Source organism: Carassius gibelio, chromosome B3 (genome assembly GCF_023724105.1).
Source record: "Carassius gibelio isolate Cgi1373 ecotype wild population from Czech Republic chromosome B3, carGib1.2-hapl.c, whole genome shotgun sequence".
NCBI classification, from domain to species: Eukaryota; Metazoa; Chordata; class Actinopteri; order Cypriniformes; family Cyprinidae; genus Carassius; species Carassius gibelio.
The window spans coordinates 3,100,221-3,125,807 of record NC_068398.1 but is presented as its reverse complement, the minus strand read 5'-3'; the positions used below and the strand labels follow the sequence as shown (position 1 = coordinate 3,125,807).

At 35.7% G+C, this 25,587-nt stretch overlaps 1 protein-coding gene across 10 annotated transcripts in view; it reads right to left on the bottom strand.

The window, feature by feature from the left end:
* Positions 1-486: 486 nt before the first annotated feature.
* The window catches only part of LOC127952149 (zinc finger protein 271), a 223,445-nt gene continuing 198,344 nt past the window's right edge, over positions 487-25,587 (bottom strand). For 3 of the 10 annotated variants that reach the window (XR_008152828.1, XR_008152833.1, XR_008152829.1), the window contains exon 4: positions 487-785. Coding sequence is in view for 4 of the 10 variants with exons in the window: in XM_052550482.1 (XP_052406442.1) it covers positions 1,699-3,089; positions 8,841-9,411 (1,962 nt within the window). In the remaining 6 variants the exon portion in view is untranslated. The other 7 variants (XM_052550482.1, XM_052550484.1, XM_052550483.1 and 4 more) reach the window with 7 other exon arrangements.

The following is a 25,587-nucleotide window of genomic DNA, read 5'->3' as shown; positions in this document are numbered from 1 at the left end:
TTCAGTGGACCCTTACCTTCCTAACTATTGATAACTAACGATTTACAGCTGTGGATGTGTTTATGACTTATTATTATTACGACGAATCTGGTATGTTCTGCATTTCCATTATTCATGTTTTGATGTGTACTGCTTACACAAATGTGGCAAATACAGTATTTATAAGCTTTCAATTGAAAAACAGCGATCTGTCATCGATGCTTGAGGCTTAGATCTTTATAAAGATATATAGTTTGTCAAGATTAACTTTGTCCCGTTTCATTTAATCTATTCGTAAACACTGACACGTGTGAGTTGAGGGGTGTTGAGGATCCCTGCGTCGGGGTGCAGGCTAACAGGTTAAATTACAATTAAAAATTTTAACTGAAGTATATTATTGACTTTATTAAGACCCTAAATAGTCATATCAACTTCCGATGACCCCTTTAAAATCTCTAGTCTCAAGGTATCCTTTACGCACAAAACACTTTCCACACTGAGAGCAGGTTCAGTTCAATTCATTTTTATTTATTTCCCAAATGCAATTTGGTTGTAGCAATCAAACATTTCACATAAACAACAAAAACCCAATAAATTTCCTTCCTAAAATGTTTTTACCTTAAAATTAAAAACTTTACAACTGAGGAGATAAATGAAAGTTATTTTACTTCCCTGGTTTACAATCAAGACAATTCATGTTTTTCACTTTTAGAGAACTAAACCAGCACAGCAGTGAAAAAGATAACAGTAACTCAATATAGGATCTGTAGATCATGCACATCAATGTTTTTTCCATATTAATAAACCTTAGTTTCTGCAAGCAATACAATCTTTGCTGCCCCCTCTTACACAAAACCTCAGTATTGGGAGAAAATTACAATGTGTTATACAACACAGTGCCCAAAAACTTGTACTGTTTAACACTCTCAATACCTACTCCATTAATGCTTGCTTATACTAAATAGATTTTATCCAAGAGTTATCAATAGTCATCTCCTAAGTTTTATAAACAGTAAATGCACAATATGTGAGATTATTTTATTACAATATCCCAAAACCACTATAAGTGTTATATAATTTGCTGACTTGTGTACTTACATTATCCCAAATGTTTCGAAGAATGTTTACAACTAGTTAACACAGACAGTGGCCATAGTTTCATTGTGTCACCTGCCAATTACTTCATAACCCCTCAATTTCCGATTTTATTTTGTAGAAAACATGGAACCACCAAAGATGCTTTAATGTTGTGGAGGACTTCGAAACATATCTAGTATGATAAAACAGTACTGATTTACCTCTCAAACGCACGGCCGGAAGCAGCTGAAGCGATCAACTCTGGAATAATTAAAGCTCCGCTGCTTTCGAGCTGTACGTTTGTCACACTTGTTCATTGGTCTTGTTGCACTTAGACGCTTATTTTGAATAAATGCCCTCCATCAGTGAAAATTACATATTGTGCCTTTATGTTTTAAGAAAACATTCTGACACCACATAATAAAATCATAAACCATAGGGCAAATTATGGAGTCCTCCTCACTTATTAAGCTAACGATTACAGAATTGTGTACATTACAGAATACCTATTAACTACTCTTACAGTCTTTATGTACAAGATAAATAATAAGGGGGGAGAGGACACATCCTTGAGGTGATCCAGTTGATGACAGTCATTCAGAAAAACAGTCAATTACTTTTACAGCCTAAGGTAAAAGGCTTTTATGAACAGTGGGTTACCAAATGAACCTCGCCATGTCCTTTCTGTGTAAAAGTTTTTCCAAACTGAGAGCAGGTGAAAGACTTTATCCCAGCATGAATTAACATGTGATTCTTTAAGCCTGCTTTATATGTGAAACTCTTTCCACACTGAGAGCAGCTGAAAGGCTTTACCTCAGCATGAATTAACATGTGCCTCTTTAAGCTTGCTTTATTTGTAAAACTCTTTTCACACTGAGAGCAGCTGAAAGGCTTTATTTCAGTATGAACTAACATGTGACTCTTTAAGATTGATTTATATGTAAAACTCTTTCCACACTGAGAGCAGCTGAAAGGCTTTATTCCAGTATGAACTAACATGTGATACTTTAAGCCTGCTTTATATGTGAAACTCTTTCCACACTGAGAGCAGCTGAAAGGCTTTACCTCAGCATGAATTAACATGTGCCTCGTTAAGCTTGCTTTATTTGTAAAACTCTTTTCACACTGAGAGCAGCTGAAAGGCTTTTTTACCTCAGCATGAATTAACATGTGACTCTTTAAGCTTGCTTTATTTGTATAACTCTTTCCACACTGAGAGCAGCTGAAAGGCTTTACCTCAGCATGAATTAACATGTGACTCTTTAAGCTTGCTTTAATTGTAAAACTCTTTTCACACTGAGAGCAGCTGAAAGACTTTATCCCAGCATGAATTAGCATGTGATACCTTAAGCTTGCTTTCTTTGTAAAACTCTTTTCACACTGAGAGCAGCTGAAAGGCTTTATCCCAGCATGAATTAGCATGTGATACTTTAAGCTTGTTTTATGTGTATAACTCTTTCCACACTGAGAGCAGCTGAAAGGCTTTATTCCAGTATGAACTAACATGTGTTGTTCAAGCTTTGCTTTGTGTGTAAATCTCTCTCCACACTGAGAGCAGCGGAAAGGCTTTATTCCAGTATGAATTAAAATGTGAATCTTTAAGGCTGCTTTATTTGTAAAACTCTTTCCACACTGAGCGCAGCTAAAAGGCTTTATTCCAGCATGAATTAACATGTGATCCTTAAGATTTCTGTTACATGCGAAACTCTTTCCACACTGAGCGCAGCTGAAAGGCTTTATTTCAGAATGAATTAACATGTGCCTCTTGAGAATTTTGTTACTTCTGAAACTCTTTCCACACTGAGAGCAGCTGAAAGGCGTTGATTCAGCATGAATTAACATGTGCCTCTTAAGAATTCTGTTACTTGTGCAACTCTTTCCACACTGAGCGCAGCTGAAAGGCCTCTTGACTTCTGTTGTTTTAAGGCTGGAACTCACTGATTTTTCTCCATTGACATCCTGATCTTTCTGATCCCGATATTTCTCCTCCACCTCATTCAGATCTTGCCTTTCTTCTTTCATTTTCATCAGGGCTATAAAAAAAGAATGAAAATCAAATGGTAAATTTGAAAAATAAGAGGCTAAAATATTTGTGTACAGATGAAAACAATGTCAAAACTGTCCTTTGTTAACACAGTGCAATGAAAATAACTAAAAACACTGCATTATGCTGACAGGTCAGATGGTGATATCACTTTGTAGAGAAATAATACATAATGACAGCTCCAGCAAAAAAGTTTGTTCTTTGATCACTATCTTTAATTTAACAATTTAAATGAATATAAGTTGGTCACTGGCTTGATTCACACGCACACACGCACGCACACACGCACGCACACACGCACGCACACACACACACAACATTGAACACTTTGAGACAAATACAATCTAACTGAATTCGAATAATCACCGATTGGGTCAATCTCACGAACCTGTTGAAATGCCATGGCACTAATTATTTTAAATATTAAACATGCAATTTAGTAATATATAAAACAAAGAAAATACGGTTCTCTACCTTACACAAAGAGTAATTTCAACATAGAAATTAATTATTTTTACATTTTATTCCATTTTCTGTTGAAATTCTCATTACCGCAATGAGTCCAGCTGTTTCTGAATTGATGGTGCGAAGACCCTATTGGAATTGCTCCGTTTATTAGGGCTCAAGCCCGAAGGGGCGAAGAGCCCTCTTGTTTCCCTAGGATTATTAGGGCTCAAGCCTGGAGGACGAGAGCCACCAATTGTTCTCCTTAGGATTATTTGTTATTATTATTCCTTAAAAAAAATTTCCAAGGTTTCGAGGGCTTTTAGGGGGCCTTAATATGATTAAAAAGTCTGAAAATTTTACTCAATTTACTTCAAACTTCATCAGAATAATGACAAAACATGGCCGATGAAAATCTGTAAAGGGGATATTGATATCTAATATAGGTTTGCCATGGCAAAGCTTCTAAATTGAATGTTCGGTTCTGGTGATTTTGAAGCAGATAACATGTTCAGAATTAAATGAAACTTAAAACGCATATCAGTAATAATGATAGGTAGACCATGGCAAAAGCTTATTAAAGGGCGTGGTAGAGTCATTCCATAGGGGCCACTTTTTGTCAAAAGTGTGGGGGGGGGGGGGATGTTTGGAATATAGCTGTGAATTAATGCATACTCCTCAGAGGAGAATTACACTATGCACACCAAACTTGGTGTACATGATGCCAAAACATTGAGGAACTTAAATTGTGAATGGATTTTGGATATCTTGAACTGTTTTGTTGTAGTGATTTTTTTAAATAACAGTAAAAAGGAACCAGGAAATGTCTTATGTCAAAATAAAAAAAACTATCAGACATCTGATGATCACTCTGTTACTGCTCTGTGTGTCAAGAAGAGTAGTGTGAAATGCTGTATATTAAGACCAATTCATTATAGGCTTTATGGACATAAGTTTTGAGTGACTCCTGAAGGATCAGCACCACATCCTGTTTTACCACTGTAAATAATTTATCTTACAGAACAGGGGTCGGGAATGTATGGCTCGCGAGCTGCATCTGGCTCTTTGACAGAAGTCATGTGGCTCGCCAGATCGCTCACCTTTTACCAGCAAATGATCAATTATGAAAAATAATACATCACTATAGATCGGCGATTTGTTGCAGAGTCTACATAAGCTGATAAAAGGTTTAAAATAATATTTTTTTTTACCCGGCAATGTGTTTTCAGTGCGAGAGTCACGACAGTAAACCACGGACCTGTCTATGGTAATATAGAGCTGATAAACTGAATCTGCTACGTAGCTTGTTAGCTTGTGGCAATAGTGGGAAGAAAAGATTTTTTGAACAGCAGAAAAAAAAAAAAGTGACAGGACTGAAAACATAAACTTTGTTCCAAGAGCCAGTATGTTACTTTGGCTTTTTCCGAGCAGCTTTCAGCGGTTGGGACTGTTATTAATAAAGGAACTAGGACTGTGTGATCTGGACAAAAAAAAACAACAACAACATTTAATTTAATTTAGAATTTCGATTTTGACATGCACAGACATGCTTTACAGTCCTAAATGCACTCAGTATGAATTTGAAACATATTTTCAAAAGAAAACCTATTAGAGCTTAATCAAAAAGTTGTAACGTCTCTAGAACAGACATAAGTCAAAATAATCACCAAGTAAAGGTGTGACAAAATGTCAAACATATGGCAAACAAATAAAAGAAATCCTGTGTCCAGGGATTTTTTTTCTTCTTTTTTGCAAAGCATTGGTCATAGAGCTCATCGTGCCTCAGGTGTTGAAATATATTTGTTATACAATATACAGGTTCACACGCACTTCGTTTGCAGTGCGTATACGATTATGTGTTGTAGAAGTGTAACAGAGTTAAAAAGAACATTCATTATGATATTAATGGATGTTGAATTCCATGAAATCAGAGGGTCTAATCTAAAGGTATTTTGGTGCCCCCTAGTGGTTAATGCATTGTAGACATTATTTTGTCTTTGCATGCTTACCGTAGTTCAGCAGAAAATGGTTCACACTGCTGCGGGTAAGCGTTTTTCTCTTCTCTCCTGTTTATGGTGTTTTAAAAAAAGTGCTAAAAGTGTATTTAATAAGAGTTTTTCTGAAATAAACGTTTGTAGTGACTATATCAACAAATGTGCAGTGAGTTGGATGGGTTTATAGGTCCGATGGATACATTGTTGAGTACTTATCGTTGTGCCTCGTTACTCATGCGGTGAAATTAACGTGCTACTGCAATATCAGATAGCTTAATGGAATACACACAGTTATCTTCATTTTATGTTTTTCTTATTTCAGTGGTTTATGTCTGCAGTGTTATCACCCTAATAATACATTTTGAAGTATTTCTCAGGTATGTGATTTTCATGTTTATTTTTGTCATTTTGTTAACATGAAATTGTACATAGTTCAGCAGAAAATGGTTCACACTACTGCGGTGGTTTATGTCTGCAGTGTTATCACCCTGTCTAATAATACATTTTGATGTATTTCTCAGACACAAATATCATTGCTGCGGAGAATAAAAGAAAGAACAGACAACCAGAGTCTTGTGTGCGTCGTCCATTCAAAATTTGTGACGGTTGTGTGGGATGTGCTAAGGCCACATTGGGGACAACAATCGTTTCAGAAGCAGCAGTGGGTGCGCATTAATGTAACACAAAAGCACATTAAAATAGTGTGATTACAAATCTCTCCGATCACACGCAGATTTCCTTTGCTTTGTCACAAAACCAGACATGCATGCTCAGATACAAGCTGCTTTCGCTCGGAGAGAGTGATCATGGCCACCACGTAGAAATGTGTATAGAGCATTTAAATCATTTATAAAATATTTCAAATAAAAATGTATTTTAAAAAGCTAATGAATTTTGCTAGTAATATAGTTTTTATCTAATTTCACAAATGTTTATATATCATTAAAATGATTTTTTAAAACGGTTATAGATCATGAAAAAGTGTTGGCAACTTGGCAACAATTTATAATAAGCTCTCTTTGGTTTACATTAGTGCAATATGCATTAAATAACAAAAACTAACAATGAACAATCTATTTTTCAAATAATTTATTGATCTTTTTTATGTTAGTTAACCCTATCATTTTTAAAAAAATATGTTGGTTATTTCACAGTACATAAACTAATCTTAAAATAAAACAAAATAAAAAATGCATAAGTAAATAATGTATTAAAATGTTTAACTATATATATATATATGTGTGTGTGTGTGTGTCTGTGTGTGTGAGAGAGAGAGAGAGAGAGAGAGAGAGAGTGAGTGTGTGAGAAAGAGACTCACATTGATAAAATTAAATACAATTATTGTTCATGTAAATTAATATAATTAATGTTAATGACTGAAATCTTACTGAAAGTGTTAAGTTTTATATATTGTATTGTGTGTGTTTGTGTCTGTTGATGGTTCGGATTAACCCTTTCATTGCTGTATCGTTTAATTCCAAACTGAACCCAAGTGCACAATCCTGTTCCTGGTAATCACTGTCCGGCAAAGATCAGCTCCAACTCTAATCATTCACACCTACCTTTAAATTTCAAGCGATCCCGAAGACCTCAATTAGTTGCTTCAGGTGTGTTTGATTAGGGTTGAAGCTAAATTTTGCAGGACTGTCAATCGCCATAAACAGAGTTGGACACCCCTGTACCAGAGGGCTACTGTGTATGTGCCCGCTGGGCACAGTTTTACTGATGCCACTGGGGTGGCGTTTGTACGGTTTCATTTTTTGCATCTTGAAAAAAGAATTCTGTGTTCTATATCCCCCCCTGTGTTGTGTTCAGCTTTTCAGTTTGTAAAATGAATGATCCTTTAAATCTCTTTTGTGAATGCTTTAAATGTGAAAATAGTCCTCACTTTAGATGATCTCACAAAAATAGATAGCTGACAGTTATTTAATGTTTCATAAAAACCTGACTTTATCATGAGTTACAGGAATATATGTTAATAAAGCAGTTATTAACACACTGACCAACTATTATCGTGTCTACATAATAAGATTTATATATTTACACTAAAATAGTTTATTAATATTTTTTTCTTCGAATTATTTTTAACTTTACAGTAAGATATTGGCAAAATTGCAGCTGTAGTAAGCCAGTCTCATAACTACAAACGTACTACAGCCTTTGGAGCATGAAAAAACCTGTTGATTTAAAGTAATTTTTCATGAATATATTTGTGTACTATACATACAGTAAAGAAGATATTGGGAAAATGTAACCTGTAGAAAGTCAGTCTTCCATGTACAAACATTCTACAGCCTTTAGAATATGGAAAAACACTTAATTATTCTTAGAAGAAAATACTGTAATTCATTAAGTACTCTATGTACAGTAAGACAGATATTAAGACAGATAAAAGCCAATCTTGTACCTAGGAATGTACTACAATCTTTGGAGTGTGGGGAAAAAAATAAATTGCTATTATTCAAAATTCAAATCAAAATCTTTGTGTACTGTACATATAGTAAAGGAGGCATTGGTAAAATGTCACCTATTGTAAGTTATAATCGTAACTAGGAATGTACTATGACCTTTGGAACATTAATAAAAACACTTCTGGTGTATTACGGTATTTTTTGTGTAAATATTTGTGTACTGTACAATAAGATACATATCGGCAAAATTTCACATTTAGTAAGTCAGTCTGACCACTAGGAATCTGTTACAACCTACAATTTGGGGAGCTTTAGTACTTTTTTTCTAAGAATAATTATGTGTTGTATATACAGTAAGAGATATATTGCAATTCTTCACCTGTAGTAAATCAATCTCGCCACTAGGAATGTACTTCAACCTTTGGAACATAATTAAAGCCTTTTGGGGAATTACAGTAATTGTTTTGTAAGAATAATTATGTACTGTATGTACAGTAAGGGAGATGTCGTCAAAATCTCACCTGTAGTAAGTCAGACTGGATGTTAGGAATTAGGACTGTCAAAATAGCTGAAAAACTAAATTACATTTTTTTTACTTAAATATGAATTATATTCGAAATTAGATATTAGAAAATGCGCAAAATATGTGTTCTTTGTGAACGGCTTGGTTTCAGTTTTGATGTAAACAAGATCTTCTCCACATTGATGTTCTGTATTTTTTTTGTGATTGGATAGGCTAACATAAACCTTATAATCCGCATACAGGCGATTATAAGAATTTTAAAACATGGATTTTAGACAATTTAATGATAGTTAACGTCTTATTTACAAAAAGGATTTGTGTATGTACCACAAATATTATTTTAAGATGAATGCGGAATAAACACCAACCTCCTTGTTCCTTGTCTTTTATTCTCCTGGCTCCTCGTGTTTTATTCTCCAATTTTCTGGCTCCTCGTGTTTTATTCTCCAGGTTTCTGGTTCCTTGTGTTTTATTCTCCTGGTTTCTGGTTCCTCTGGTTTTATTCGCTCTGCCTCTGGTTATTCTCCCATTTTCTGATTCCTCGTCTTTTATTCTCCAGGTTTCTGGTTCCTCTTGTTTTATTCTCCCGGTTTCTGACTCCTCGTCTTTTATTCTCCTGGTTTCTGGCTCCTCTTGTTTTATTCTCCCGGTTTCTGACTCCTCGTCTTTTATTCTCCAGGTTTCTGGCTCCTCTTGTTTTACTCTCCCGGTTTCTGGCTCCTCGTCTTTTATTCTCCTGGTTATTGGTTCTTCTTGTTTTATTCCCCAGGTTTCTGGTTCCTCCTGTTTTATTCTCCAGGTTTCTCGCTCCTCGTCTTTTATTCTCCCGGTTTCTGGCTCTTCTTGTTTTACTCTCCCGGTTTCTGGCTCCTCGTCTTTTATTCTCCAGGTTTCTGGTTCACTCATGTTCTCTTCACTCTCTTCTTTAACAAACTCCATCTTCACAGCAGCAGATCTCAGTTCAGATGATACTCCTCCAGATATTCTTGCTTCAAAATTTAGTCACGACTGTGAGGATGAGAATATTACAGGTATTTATTGAGCTGATTCAAAAACAAATTTATTTACAACTTTTCTAACGGTTTATATTAAACCAGTATCATGAAAAAAAAACACAGCGAAAACTAATCTTCTTCTGCTGAGGATTAATGGTGTTTTTCCAACAAACAAAAGTGTTTTAGCGCCACACGCTGGACTGGAGAGTGAAGCGGCAAGAGGAGAGGAAAAAGGTGATGTCTGTAAGTGTCATTTGAAAACATTGCATTTGCGTTTTAAAATACAACGAGCACCACAAAACCATTTAAAGAGGCACATTCAGCATTCTCTTTGATGGGAAACAGTCAACAAAGTAAAATAATCTCAAACGTATTGCGCGCTCTCTTCATTTTTATCAAATGACTAGGGTGGCCATTCGTGCCATTTTCGCAGGACACATTCTGGCCAGGATTTCAATATTGCCTAAAACATCCAGGTTTTGGCTTTGGTTTCCCGTTTACATAATGACGGTAATGATCACTTGACCAATAACCTGTAGACATTGTATGTTAATCGACCAATCGTGGTGCGTGAGAAATTGGGATCTGCAGAGAACGATCAAAGCGATGCAAATACGTGTACATTTTATTGTTGGACTGGAAAGCAGCACTGAGCAGACTGATCGGTGTATGACATCAAAGTAACGTGAGAGCGATTCAAAAGCACAAGAAGCCATTGGTCTGTGCAGTGCAAACAAAGCCAAAACTTGGATATTTTTGGCAATTTAAAATTCGTGGCCGTGTCCTGCGAAAATGGCATGAATGGCCTCCCTACAAATGACCATAATCATATCTATTCATTTTACAGTCCTGCTACTAGCATTTTATTCAGACTAAAACCCCTTTAATTAGGGTGAGAAAGCTTTTTTCCAAGTTCCTTTTACACATAATAATAATATTTTTCATGTGAATCATGCCCCATTCCGCACTAAACTGCCAGTGTGAAAGACCCCTAAAGCACATCACCACCAGACATTTATACCAGGTGCCTCATATACGACGCTCAGGAAACAAATTTCACTTTTTTTCTGAAAATAAAGTGCAGTATCTGCTAAACTGTTTCATATCTTTTTATCATGTATACTTGAGTTGTATCAATAAGTGTACTGATAATTATTTTCACTGATAACGTCATTAACTATCCCATCCTTAATAAGGACAAAAAAAATTATTGTTTGTATTGTGTAATTTATAAATTGATGTGTTCAGTTTTCTGTGCTCATGACTTGGTAACACTTTGCATGGTTAAAGAACAGGTGCAGTGTTCAAAATGTTTTGGCTTAGTATTTGTAGAAAGTAGCGCTGAATAAATGTTGATTTGTAAATGAATGCAGTGTGTTTTTGTTTATCATTTATTAGAATTTAATGTTTTTGCAGGGTTTTTCCTGGGTCAAAATTGGTTTTTGATGGTGGATGACCGACATGGTCATCCACACACAGCAAAGAGTACCCTAGTACCCACATGATCCCAATATTGACAATAAATGGTATATTTAAAATAAATACAAAGAAACAGTTTGTAATTTTTTTTCTTATCTTATTTATCAGTGAAAAAAGATCAGTCATCCTTTCTTGCCCTCTTTGAAAAAAAAAAAGCTGTGATTTTTCCACAACTGGCTTTCATACTTTAGAAAGATAAAATCCTTTTTTGATAGACCTGATAATTATTTCAGTATAATCATATAAATTAAAAAGTAGCATTAAAAACATAGCATTAAAAGGTGTAATAGTGTAATTTTTACCATATAAAATTTAAGAAAATTAGCAGCTAGCTAGCAACAGCTTGCTTTGTGCTTTGGTCTAGTTTCATCTCACTCCAGTCTAACTTTAAATGATTTTATAGGTTATTTACTACACATTGTCATAGGTCATAAGTGTGTTTAATCTTGCTAAATGGGGTAAGCACACTTACTTTCTCATTACAGATGTGAATGTTCTTCTAAGAAGTAATAATTTGTAATACACTGATTCAGACACTGAGAGACAGACCAATTGCTTTGACTCAGTGGTCACCAACCTTTTCGAGCCTAAGATCACATCCAAAGTCCAAATGTAAACTAAGATCTACCACTTGCAAAAAACTATAAAAAAGGCCACATTGTAAGTTCTACTCTGACATTCTTGTTGCCTGTTAGTCACTAGCAAATTATTTAACTATACAAATAGTATATAACTATACAAACTATCAACTATAATTAAACATTTTCAACAGTAATATAACATTAAGTATATAAACACAATAATCAGTCAATTACAGGCCTAAGCCAATAATGTAATGTTTCACTTTCCCTTTTAAAACATATTTCAAACACTTCAAAATGGAAATACTCAGGTTACTGCAACTAGCATACAAAATATTATGACAACAGTCATCCTTAAAGAGCCAGTAAGATGAAAATTCTAAGCTTCCTATCACTGTTTATTAGTCCTGTACCTTAGGTTTAGATCCATCCAAGGTTAAAAAAAACATTGTCATTTTATCAAAATATCGTTTTAAAATGACCTCAATTCTCAGAGATCCCCAAACGGTTCGCGTTAAAACATAAAAATTTATTAGCTGAACCCTGAACCTTTTTTTACGTGCCAATTATAGCAAGCCATATTACAGATGCTTTGTCAGATTTAAGTTGAAGCGCGTTTTCGAACCGTGGTTGAACCGAACATTTTTTCGAATCTATTACTATGGGTGTGACGATAACCGCATCACCGCAATACCGCATTAATGAGATGCCTACCGCGGTGTGAGGTCATCACCGCACTTTTTTTTTTCTTTTTTGCTGAAAGTTACAAGACTGCATATGATTTGTGACTTGAACTATAAACACATTCATCTTTGCTTATAATTAACTTTTTCCATGAGTCCTATCTTCAAGGGTTCTTTGGGGAAAAACACGCATCCTGAGCAAGGGAGGGACAGTCCATTAAACATATGGGGGATTTTTTTTTGTGCGTGTCTGATTTTTTATTAACTGCTAGCCATGTTTCAGTACTTGTAATGTTTACAGATAATGTTAAATTAAATACACACAAACACGGGCATAAAACACAATAGCGTAACTTAAACCATTGGAGTTAGTTAGATTTTAATTGCATATAAGCCTACCGGTAGCTATCACTTCATATGGTATAGGCAATAACCGTTGACAGCGCTATGAAAGAGTATAGTGCACCTGCAACACAGCGACTATTGGCAAAAGCCTCATTCATTGACCCAAGATTCAAGGACATCAACCCACGAGATGACGTTAAAGAAGCGCTCCTGGAGGAGATGCTGGCAATGCCCGAAGAGCAGCCTTATATCGCGGATGGAGAAGCTGCAATGAGTGCCGCTGCGGCTGGAGAGGGAGAAGGAGAAAGTGCGCCATCTTCTCCTCCTAAAAAAAAATAAGAATCTTGGGGACCTGCTTGGAATGAGAAGAGCACAATCCTCCATTCCGGTTCCAAATATAATCCGTGCAGACACTGAAGTCACAAGGTATTTGCAGGAGGAAGCCCTCGATCTGCACTCTGATCCGCTTGCATGGTGGCGGGATAATCAGGCTCGATTCCCTCTTCTGTCAAAAGTGGCAAGAAAATATATGTCGCTACGAGCACTCCATCGGAGCGTGTATTCAGTGCGGCTGGCAACATCGTCACCCCGTTAAGAACCTCGCTGAAACCTGACAAGGTTAACATGTTGGTTTTCCTGTCACGCAACATGAAGACGGAAAAATAAAAGCAGCAGCACGATTCACTTAAGCGGCCCAACAGACAAACACTTGTTCACTTTTTGTTTTGTTATTTTGCACTTTAAAAAAGGTTGTTCATGTTTAGCCTATATAGTTAACCATTAATATTTAATATAAATCTTAATTTGTTTATTAGTTTATAATAGAATACTGCTTTATAATTATTAAGAAGAAAGTTTTTTATTCCGGTTAACCGCCAAATCGCGATTCTTGTTGCTTCATCACCGCGGTAAGAAAAAAATCCCATACCGTCACAGCCCTACCTATTATCTCAATAATAAATCAATTACAGGCCTAAAACTATCATGCCAAATCAGAAGGATATAAGTACAATATTCTCCGAATGCACCACATGAAACATGTATTCGGCCTTCTGACCATCACACTGTCTACATCTCGCGTAATAGCACACTGGTAATGGAGAAAGTTGCATTCTATCACAAAAACGGAGACCACGGTTATTAAAAGTATGGGAATACTTTAAACAGAGGCCAAATAAAATGGCTATTTGTTCCCTTTGCAAAACCGATATGGTGTATCACGGCAGCACAACTGCGATGCACGAGCACCTCATATGAAAGCATCCTGGTACTCTCCGGTGTTACGGTTTAACCGGTTACCGTGTGATCTTATAACTTCCTGGTTCAGGTCTCTGCTGCAGATGTGATGGAACGACCGCAGCAGATTCACCAATTCTAAAAGCAAAATCTGATGTGATATTATTTAGTGTCTTAATAAACGCAGACTTGCTCATTTTGATATTCTTGTAAAGATTACAAGTTATTGGCATGATCACCCTTAGCGGCTGAAGTAAGGATAAAATAAAAGATAAAATAAGTCTTTGTTGGCGCTGATTTCGAACACGCGTTAAGGGCCGTTCACATATCGCTCCTAAAAACAAGTGTAAAAAGCTAGGCGCACCGCTTTCTCCTTTCTAAAGCGCTCGGGCAGTTGCGCCCCTGGGGCGTCTGTCGTTACTAAGCAACCATGACATGCTCTCTCCTTGAAGACGCGGAAATTTCAGCAAAGGATAAATGGTTTTGTAGCTCTAAAAATCGCTTGCAGTAGCTCTGCTACTAAAATTTATTTAATATATATTCATATACAGCTATGATCAGCTGTTCCTTCATCTTAGCTGAGCTTTCAACGTTGTCACAAGAAAGGATGAAGCTGATTGGTTAGTTCTTGTCACAAGACCCGTGGTGCGCTTGCAGCATTCTGAAAAGTTGAGATGTTTTTAACTCGATGTGGTGCGGACGCGCCTGTTTTCGTAAACTCAGATTTACCATAGTAAAATAATTTTCTTTGCCTCTTTATTTTTATATACTGTAAAAACTTCAACCACATTGGTTGAAAATGAATAAAGGTTGAAATATTATATTAGAAGTTGTAAGTGTTACAACTTACGGTAACAAAATTTCAGTATTCGGTACCGCTACCAGTGAAAAGCCACAGTTCTCAGTACCAATTTCGGTACCAAAGCAAAACACAAAAATAAGCTAATTAAAAAAAATTACTTTTTAACACTAAAAATAAAACCAATGCCATTCTTTATACTTATTTATAATTGTGTTTAAAGTTTTTCTACAAGTTGTATAATTTTGAAAAACAGTAAACCAGTTTCACCCAAATTTTATTTGTCTTTTAATTTATGAAATTTTATTTTTGGTAAATAAAGGGGATTTGCTATTAAAATTAAAACATGGAAGAAATATTGTGATTTATTTCTTTAAAAAATAAAGTTTTATAAATTTCTTCAACAGCCAATGAAATTGCCATTTGCGCATTAGCTCCGGCCCACTACCGGAGAAACCGGTATGCCTTCTGCTTGTTCGAAAATGAATATTAATAATTCTAAATGAACTCCATTATTTTGACAAGAGAAGACAACAAAGAATAGTTTACATATAGCGTGTCAATTCAGCGTGGTAAGACTCTCGCTCTCTCTCTTTGCATGTGTGAGAAACAGCGCTATCAGTAAAGCGACGGTGAGTCGTGCGCCTTCACAAAGAGTTTACAGAGCATCAAATACAGGTGCGCTGTGCGTCCATTGAGATGAACTGAAAAGTTCAGATCGCTTGGAGAGAGAACTCTGAAGCTCAGATGCTGAAATTAATGCAAGCGTCATGCGCTTCAGTCTATGTAGTAAACAAACCCGCACGTCTCTGCCATTCTTTAATTCACACACAGACGCGCAGAACATGGATTCATATTTCAAACAACTTTTGCAGCTTAACATTTACAGATACTGGTCCATATGGAGATTTGATTTGATATATGTTAACTTTGACAAATTCCATGCTGTCCATATTAAAATGTAAGTTTCATTTTCATGACTGGATTTTGAGATTCCGAATCTGTCCTCGTTTTCTGCTTCGCAGAAATCATAGCGCTGAACTGGGTTTGAACGGGACCTCGGTACTACTGGTACTTAAAGAAACCTGGTACCGTCACATTTAAAAAAAATTAGTACCGACTTGGTACTGAAGTACCGGGTCTTTTGACAACACTAGAAGTTGTACTTATATTTTTTTGTAAAGTTATCCAAAGGATTAATTAGCTAATAAAAAAAGAACATTAGATTAATTGTTTATTGTAAAAAAATTATCCTTAGAGTAGTCGACTAATCGAAAAAATAATTGTTAGATTAGTCGACAGAAAAAATAATTGTTAGTTGCAGCTCTTACCCAGACTAAAGGTGAGGTGTAAATATTGTGGTATTTTGGTCGTTAGGACATACTTGGTACGTTGCTGCGACCAATATGATTCGGTACTGTCATGTCCTCACAACGTGTCAGTTTGGTCGTTAGGACGTACTCAACATGTTCCATCGACGTTCCATTATAACGTCGCAATGACGGATATGGGAATCCTAAAGTTACATCGCTGGAACATTATTTGGTACGTCACCGTGACGAATATGTTGATGACATAACTCTGTTAGCTGGGTTTGTATTTATAGAAATCTAATACATTTACATGTACAGAAATGCAATTAAAATAAATATTAAAAAATTAATATATGGACATTTATTGCAAATTTATATATTTACATTGATGTATAAATGTAATTACATAAAAAGTAAATATATGTAAATATTTCCAATTGCGATATTTACATATATTTGATAAATGTGAAAAATATTAAAAAGCGCCAAAAATCTAATATTTAAAAAAACATTTCAAAATATATTTATGTTATATAAAACATATGTACTTCTAATTGAATTTAAGATATTTCAAAAAAATATCAAAATAAATGTCTTAATATATTTCAATCTAACTTCAGTATGAGGTTTGTAGTACATTGATAGTGTCTCGACTGACTTAATACAGGTGATATTTTGCCAATAGAGTTGGGGAACATGACGTCAGCAACGCAATGCATTCTGGGACTTGAGGACAGGGACGCTGCAGTATGTATTGGATTGGATTGATAATAGACTGTTTTGTTTGCTCTCTACAGCTAAAAAATAAGTTACAATGGTAAAACCTTGTTGTGTAATTAACTGCCATACTCGTACTCATGACCGGCATGGAAAAATAATTTGAATGGATTGGGATTTTTCAGCTTTCCCGCTTTTTCAAGCTTTTCAGCTTGTCTTGATCTCAGGTCTCCGAGTTAACAAAGTGGCGTCACATAGCTTGGTTAGCAGCAATAAGAAGGAAAAGAAGGATTGTCCCTTTGGTCTGATATATACACACGTATGTATGTGCATTTATATATAAATATACAGAAATGTACGTTATATAAACAACTTTTTTTGGATGTGATTAATCGATTTGACACTTAACGTTACATTAAATGTTACCTATGCATGAACCACATCTCCTGCATTATCAGTGTTATGCATATTGCATACCACCTTTTACAGTAATAAACAGCAAAATTGATCAATTCTGTATCTCTTTATTTGTGCATCATAACACACTGAGGTTAATTTGTACAGTTTACAATAACGCATATTAAAAAGGAAAGGGGTCGTGTAACTCGCTCGTTGTGTAGGTTCTGCACCCATCCATTTGTAAACTGCAGGTGTGACTCGAGAGATTTATCATGTTTAAACTGATCAGAGGTGTAGAGTTTTTCTTTATATGTAATCTTACACTTGATCTGTATGTCATGTCACTTTCACTTTTACTGATAAGCGTGTCCCAAAAAATGGCCGCGACTACCCAGAATGCAATGCGCAGTGACGTAGTTTCCCAAGCTCTATACTTCTTAATGACACAGTTCAGTGCCGTGCTCAACTATTTACCTCTATCACTGTCTTTAAACAAGTACACTAACTTTCCAATTGTTGCAGCTCACATTCAGGAAGTAAGTTTGTATTTACTACAACCTTGTAATTTCATTCATCACAAAGAATTATCGGGCATCATTTGCGGTTTGTGCGCTGGAATTTGTAGACGGTCCCTTAAACAATGCGATGATCCATGGATATATAGAACTTAAAACTAACTTTGAGCAAACAGATTTCATCTGACAAAGAAAAATCTCAAAAAAATAGTTATGATACAATGAAATCGCAGCATCATTAATTGATATTTGTTCGCATTCATTTTCCTCATAGATCACGAGACTAACAGCAACATCACTGCAAACATCGAAACCATCATTTACACGAACATCCAAAAACATAAAATCGCTCAGTTCTTAATTAACTCCTTGTGTTAACCCTTACGAAAAATAACCATGGTTTTATTATAGTAAAACTGTAGTAACCCATGTTTTTTTGGCGTATTGACTGCCATTTGTAAAACCACATATTTACTACAAATACCGTGGTTAAACTATGGTTAATATAGCAAAACCATGGTTAATTTGTGGTTACCATGGTTTAACTACAGTAACCATGGTTTTTTGGTTTTATTTGTAGTAAAACCATGGTTAATTTTCGTAAGGGTTTACCTACTTAATACCTGCTGCTGCTCTAAAAGTAACATCTTACTCGATGAAAACAAGACAGAAACGACCTCGTGCACTGTTCAAACATACAGTGTAAAGTGTGTTTTACCGTTGTTTAAAGATGAGAAATACCGTGAACTGCTCCCCTCTCCTCAGAAAATCGCTGCAGCTGCGTCCGAAAGCTTTGATGACTCTTAGTTCACGGTTTCTGCTGAAAGTTATTTGTTCCTTAGCTCTCACTGAATCCAGGACTCCAGCCGTTGAGCTCAAGCAGAACAGAGTTCTTCTTCTTCTTCTTTTTTAACGGCGGTTGGCATCCAGCTTAATGGTGCATTACCGCCACCTTCTGTTCCGGAGTGTGGATCAGTCAGTAGGTTTACAGTATAATCTATAATATCCAGAAAAAAAAAAAAAGGGGGAAAGGGGGGAAACCCTTTATATCCTATAATAAAGCCCAGTATCCTTTAAAAAAACCAACAATTCTCTCACCTGTGCTCTGTCATTCATACTAAGTACTGTTTTTAAAGTGAGTTTCTGCACCCCTTGTTCTTTAAATCTGTTATCCATTATCCCCCTCTCCCTCTGATATTTCCTACAATGTAGAATTACATGTTCCACCGATTCCTCTTCCTGACATTCCTCACACATACCCGTCTGATGTTTCCCCACCATTCTTAATGTTTTATTTAGAGCACAGTGTCCCAGCCTTAGTCTCGTAAGTACCGTTTCCTCTTTTCTATCTCCACCTCCTACCTTATTTACTTTAATACTCTTTTGGATATAGTATAAATGTCTCCCTTTCTCCTCACTATCCCACATTTCTTGCCATTTTTGGTTAATTTTTTCCCAGATTATACATTTTACTTCTGCTTTACTGATTCTTATTTGCATTTCTACATGTTCCTTCTTTAATGCCTTCTTTGCAACCTTGTCCACTTTTTCATTGCCCTCCACTCCTATGTGCGCCGGGACCCCCAAAAAAATAACCAGTCCACCTTGGTGTGCTATTCTTGTAACTGAATAGAGAATTTCAAATAAAATATCCTGTCGACTTGAATGGAACGATATTAAACTAACTAGAGCTGAAGCTGAGTCTGAACATATTATGACTTTGCTAATTTGTGCTTTTTCCACCCAACGTAAAGCAACTAAAATTGCCACCATCTCCACTGTACATACTGCTAAATGATTAGATGTTCTTCTATTGATTTCAATTCCTCTTGCTGGAACCACCACACCCATTCCTGTTACCCCTGTTTCAGGGTTCTTAGTGCCATCTGTATATATTTGAGTAAAGTTTTTATATACTTCAGTAATATAATCATTAAACACCCCAACCAGATCAGCACTTTCTTCTTTCCTTTTCACCTCTAACAAATACCAATCTACCTCTGGACATCTCATCTTCCATGGGGCTATGACTGGATGTACTATTGAAGAACTGATTTTCATATCAGATACCCCAAGCTGTTTTGCTGTTTTGTTCCCCAAATAACCAAAGTTGTCCTTTTTACTTCCCTCTTTCCTCCAGCATTCCTTCAACACTTTTATCCAGTTGAAGACTCTCCCTCCAATTCCCAACTTATGTAACTTAATTAGAACTCCTTCCTTCCACATCATATCATAAGCTTTTTCTATATCCAGAAATACTGCAATTACCGCCTCTTTATTTTCCTGGGCTTTCCTTATTTCATTTTCTAGTCTAACAACTGCATCCATAGTACTCCTACCTTTCCTAAACCCACTCTGATAATTTGCTATCTTTCCCTTCTTCTCAAGCTCATATGATAACCTTTCTGTAATCATTCTTTCCATTATTTTGCATAGATTAGAGGTTAATGCTATTGGTCTATAGCTGATGGGTTTAGATGGATCCTTGCCAGGTTTCCTTATCGGAATTACAACTGCTTCTTTCCATGTTTTTGGCAATCTTCCCTCTTCCCAGACTCTATTATACAGATGCAACAATTTCAAAAGTGCACTTTCTCCTAAATGTTTTAACATCACATAGCATACCTTATCTTTCCCCGGTGATGATGATCTTGACATTCTTATTGCTCTCTTCATTTCTTCCATTGTAAAAGGTTCATCAATTACATTATCTACTCTCTTCTTCCTTTCTAAAATCCCTGGATATTGACTTATTTTCCACTCTCTTCTCCTTCTTTCTTCCTCTGATAAGTTTTCTGAACTATGTACCCTACCAAATGCTTTGACCATACTCTCTGCTTTTTCCCTATTTGATACTGCTAAACCTTTCTCAGTTACTATAACCGGATATTCTCATTCCCTTCTATCTCCTCCCATCCTCTTTATCATTCCCCATACTTCACCCACTGAAGTTGTTCTACCTATCCCATCACAAAAAGTCCTCCAACTAGCCCTCTTAGCCTGTCGTACTGTTCTTCTCACTACAGCCTGAGCTTTCTTGTACTGGATTAAATGTTGCATATTATGGGTTCTTTTGACTAATCTGAATGCTTTATTTCTATCCCTTACTGCCTGCTGACATTCCTCTGTCCACCATGGTACCAATTTCCTCTTCCTCCTATTTTTACTTTTTGGAATTGAACTCTCTGCTGCTATTATAATTGCTGATGTAAACTGATTATTCAATCCATCGACATCTTCAGATACCTCCATCCTCATTATCGACTCCTCATTCAATATCTGAAACTTGTTCCAATCTGCCTTCTCAAATATCCACTTCGGACTTCCATTACCTGGACTTTCTTCCCCTCTTTCTCCAATTGAACAAACCACTGGGTAATGATCACTACCAATTGTATCACTTGTCCACACCTCCAAGTTACCAAAACCAGCTAATGTATTAGATACTAAGGTAAGATCTATTGCTGATTCTTTCCCAGTATTTACATTAATTCTCGTACCCCTACCATCATTCATTCACACTAAATTCCTATCCTCCATCAGCTCTTCAATTACCCTTCCATTTGAGTCAGTATGATAACCTCCCCACACTGTGCTGTGAGCATTAAAGTCTGCACACCATATCACTTTATTTTTGTCTTGACCTTGTATTGTCAATAGTTTATTCAGATCCAAACTTTTGCAGGGATTGTAATAATTAAATATGACCATTTCCTCCCCCTTATCCCATATTTCCACCATTACGCATTCCTGCTCATCTCCCACACCCAGTTGTCTATATGGAATTCCTTGCTTGATAAAAGTAGCGCAACCTCTGCCTTTCCCAAGATCTCTATCTTTCCTTATCCCTAAATATCCATAAATTATAAAATCTAGATTAGGTTTCAGCCATGTTTCTTGAATACAGATAATGTCTGGTTTCACTGCCAATGTTTTAATGAAGTGTTTAAATTCCTGACCATTAGCCAGTAAACTCCTGGCATTCCATTGTAGGAGGATTACCATAATTAAGATTAACCAATCCATGGTGCATCCTGACTTGACTGAATGGCAAGGTTCTCCCTCACCTCTTCCCACGTCAGTCCTATTATTTCAAGATGGTTCACCACTGCTTTAACTACTAGCTGAATTTTGTCGTTTTTAGATTTAACATCCGCAGTACTATTAATAACACCTGCAATAAATGTAACCAAGTCTCTTTTATCCACGTACACCCTTTCATTTGATCTTTTTTTCCTGCTCTTGGTTCCTGATTGTCCCTTGACTGTTAATACCTTTGTTCTTTCCATTTACCATACTTGCTGCTTCAGCATAAGTAATCTTTCTTTCTACTTTTGTTTTCTGGATTTCATTCTCCCGTTTCATAATCTCACAACCTCCATAGGCTACATTATGAGCTCCACCACAATTACAACACTTTGGCTGTACCCTTGCTCCACACATTCCATATTCGTGATCCCCCCCACATCTTGCACATCTTCTCTGTTCTTTAGAGTTCCTAGCTATATGACCAAATCTTTGACAGTTAAAACATCTCAATGGTTTTGGAACATAAACTCTCACTGGGTAACTCAAAAAACCCAGGAACACCTTCTTTGGCATCTTGTCTTCCTCAAATTCAATCAATACTGTTTCACTTTCCTTTTTTACTCCTCCTCTTGTCGTTTTAAACCCTTGAGCTTTTATTACTTTTCCTCCTTTGATATTCTTCTTGAATTCCTCCATTCCTACACTCATTGGCACTCCTGTGATGATTCCTTTACTTCCAACCTCATTTTTCCCTCCCAATTTCCCTGAGCTTTCCACCTTAATTTTCCCTATCTCTTTCATTCTAAGAGCTTTCTCAACTTGATTTTCATTTGCACATCTTATCAGTAGATTACCATCATTTAACACCTTTGCGTATATTATTTCTCCCACTTTATTTGTCAAGGCTGCTGTCAACGTAAATGGGTTATTTTTCTTCATGTCACTCTGCGATTTCTCATTAAATCTTACTATGATTGTGTACTTGTCAGGTTTTTCTCTTTGATTTCCCTCTATCTCGTCATCTTCATTTTCCGATTTCTCTTCAATATCACTTCTAACTCTTTTACTCCCTTTGCCTTGATTAATTTGCATCCATCTCCCTACTTCCCCCTCATCCCTCTCATCATTACAGTCCATATCAGCCCAACTAGCATTACCTACCTCTGATCCATTCACAGAACAGTCGTGCTCAACCGCCTCACAAAAGATATTTCCACCTCGACTTGTTTTTTCTGTAAACTTTCGACTACTATTTTTTAGATCTCGGCCTGCTGATGCTGCCGCCATTTTTTTTCCTCTCCCGCGCACGCACCTGGTCAAATCTCCCAGAACAGAGTTTCCCAAACACTGGGCGTTTTCACGCCGGTATACACGTTTAAACTGTCCAATCAGGAAACCCCTAAGAAGACGAGCGTTATTATTCTCTTTTCACTTGAAGTTAGCTACATTGTTATCTCTAGATCACGAGAAAACAACTTTATTAACTTTATTTTAAAATTTTATGATACATTTCTTTAGGACATTCATAAACCAGAGAATAAATGCATTTTTCCTGTTACACAGCACAACGTTTAACAAAGTCTCCTTGAAGTTGTGAATCTTCAGAAGTGATGAAATTAGAAAACTGCTTAAAAACTGCAGCCTCCTCTCTCCAGACCTTTAAGTCTCACCTTAAAACTCATCTATTGACTTTGTTCTCTAAATAACTCATTTACCTTTCTGCTTCTCAATTTCCCGGTTTCTGTCTGTATGAGCACCTTCTTGACATAATTGATGTTCATCTTATGATTGCATGACCTCTTGTTGTTAATTATCTGTAGTTCTTTGTCGACTTGTTTGTCTGTGTTTTGTCTGTTGTCACTAATTTTGTCTTGTGTTTTTCATCTAACAGTGACACATTAAGCATTAATGTCTGAGATCTCAGTGAAGAAGCAGAATTGGTGTTTAGTGTTCACTGTTTGATCCTCGTGATTCATCCAGAGCTAAACATTAGAAACCGGTTCAGAAAGCTCAGTGTGGACACCAGACAGACGCAGTGCTCCTCGTGTCTCTGCTTCACTTTCTGAATTCACTTCACTTTGAACTCGAAGCAGATTTCTGCTGACTCTATATCAAGGGGTCAAACTCATTTTCAGGGACACTTCAACATTATGACTGTCCTCAAAGGATCGATTGTAACTGTAAGACTGTAGAAAAGACACCACTCCTTAACATATTGTTAAATTACTGTCTTTTATTACAAAGATTTACAATTTCTTCTTGATTCTGCTTGCATCAAAATTAATGTATTAATTCTACTTGTGAAAAGCTGTTTTTCATGTCTTCATTTTTTAATGCCTTTAAATGCCTAATAAAGTATTAGGCAAGCAGTTCACTGTATTTATAACTTTTAAAACACTGGGTAAAAAAAAAATAAAAAATAAAAATTGGGTTGTTTTTAACTCAACTGTTGGATAAATATAGAACAGAATCCATATGAGTTTAAACTAACCTAAGATGTTGAGTTATTAATTTTAACCCAGAAAATGGGTGTTTTTTTCTACACAAAAATGTGTTATTTTTACAAAAAGAATGGGTTAATTTGATTTCATAAATGGGTTATATTTTCAAATGTCATTTTTTTATTTTATGCCTTTTAAAATATTATTTTAAAATGTAAATATACCACATGATAAACAAATAAGCCAACATTGTATTAGCTTTATTTTTTTCAGCACATTACTCTTGTAATTACACTTTACCTCAAGCAAAACGCAAAAGAACCTCAAGGTTTAGTAAAACATTTTTTTTTTAACAATTAACTCACATTTGTTTTAATCCATATGCACAATAAATTAAAATGTATCAAGAACAACTGTTTGTTACAAAGCAGTAATGTTTTAGTCTCCATTTTGAACACAAACATAAAACTATGAAATATAATCTTTTGCCAGTTAAACATTTCTACACAAAAATGTCATTAATAATCACCAGTTAGTGCAAATAAAGTAATACTCTTCCTCAAGTAATAAAACAGTTGTTTATACAAAAAACAAAACAACATAAAATCTCATGTGCAAATAAACTTAAAACTAAAATGCTTCCTCATGCACTCGAACCACTGTTTGTTCAAAGAACCTCTTATCGTCTACTTGTAAGAATGTAGTGTCAAGTGTAAAAATTCACTGTTGAGGATTAACTTCCCTCCAACTCAAATATTTTGAATAAACTCCTGCCTCCCAGTGTATAGTGAACTCAATTCTCCTGAAATGTATAGGACTCCCTCCATTTTGGAGTTAAAAAAATACCTTTGAAATCGAGAAATATGTACATTACTCACAGAGTACATTTTAACACTGAAAAAGCTTATTTGTAAATCCAGCAGATGTGTCACACAGTTCTGTCAGATTACAAATAAACACATGTTTGCACAATGCAGTTCCTCCCAACTAAGGATGGACCTGACTGAATGTATGTCTTACATGGTGTCTGTGGAATGGCATGAGTATAAATAAACTACAATTCACATGAACAATTTGTTTTAAAGGATTTGTTTGTTTTAAAGGCTCATGTTCATCTGTCAGCCATCATTTTGAATATCATGACAACCGAAGCTTCAGTCCGGAGTCAGTGAAGAAGATTCAACTCGGTGAAGAATGAACACTGATACTTTTGGGGGGATTTCCATGCTTAGTTTTGATTTTTATTATATTGTTTTATGTCACATCTTTATTTATCTCCCTATTCTCAATAAACCTTCTTGTTTACCCGCAGAACACTTGGAATATACATCACATGATACATAAGACCACTTTATTATACTTTTGATTCTATTTTAATAGCCATAATCACCATAGACTTTTATGGACAATGGAAGCAATCAAAATAAAAAAGAGCAATGATATATAACCGCTATTACAAGTCTCAGTCAGCTTAAAAGCAGTAGACGTAGCAAAGGCTTTTAAATAATAGGAAAAAATTACAAATAAAATTAAAAAAAGAAAGCTAACTAGTGTTAGAGTTTTTTTTTTTAATAATATACACA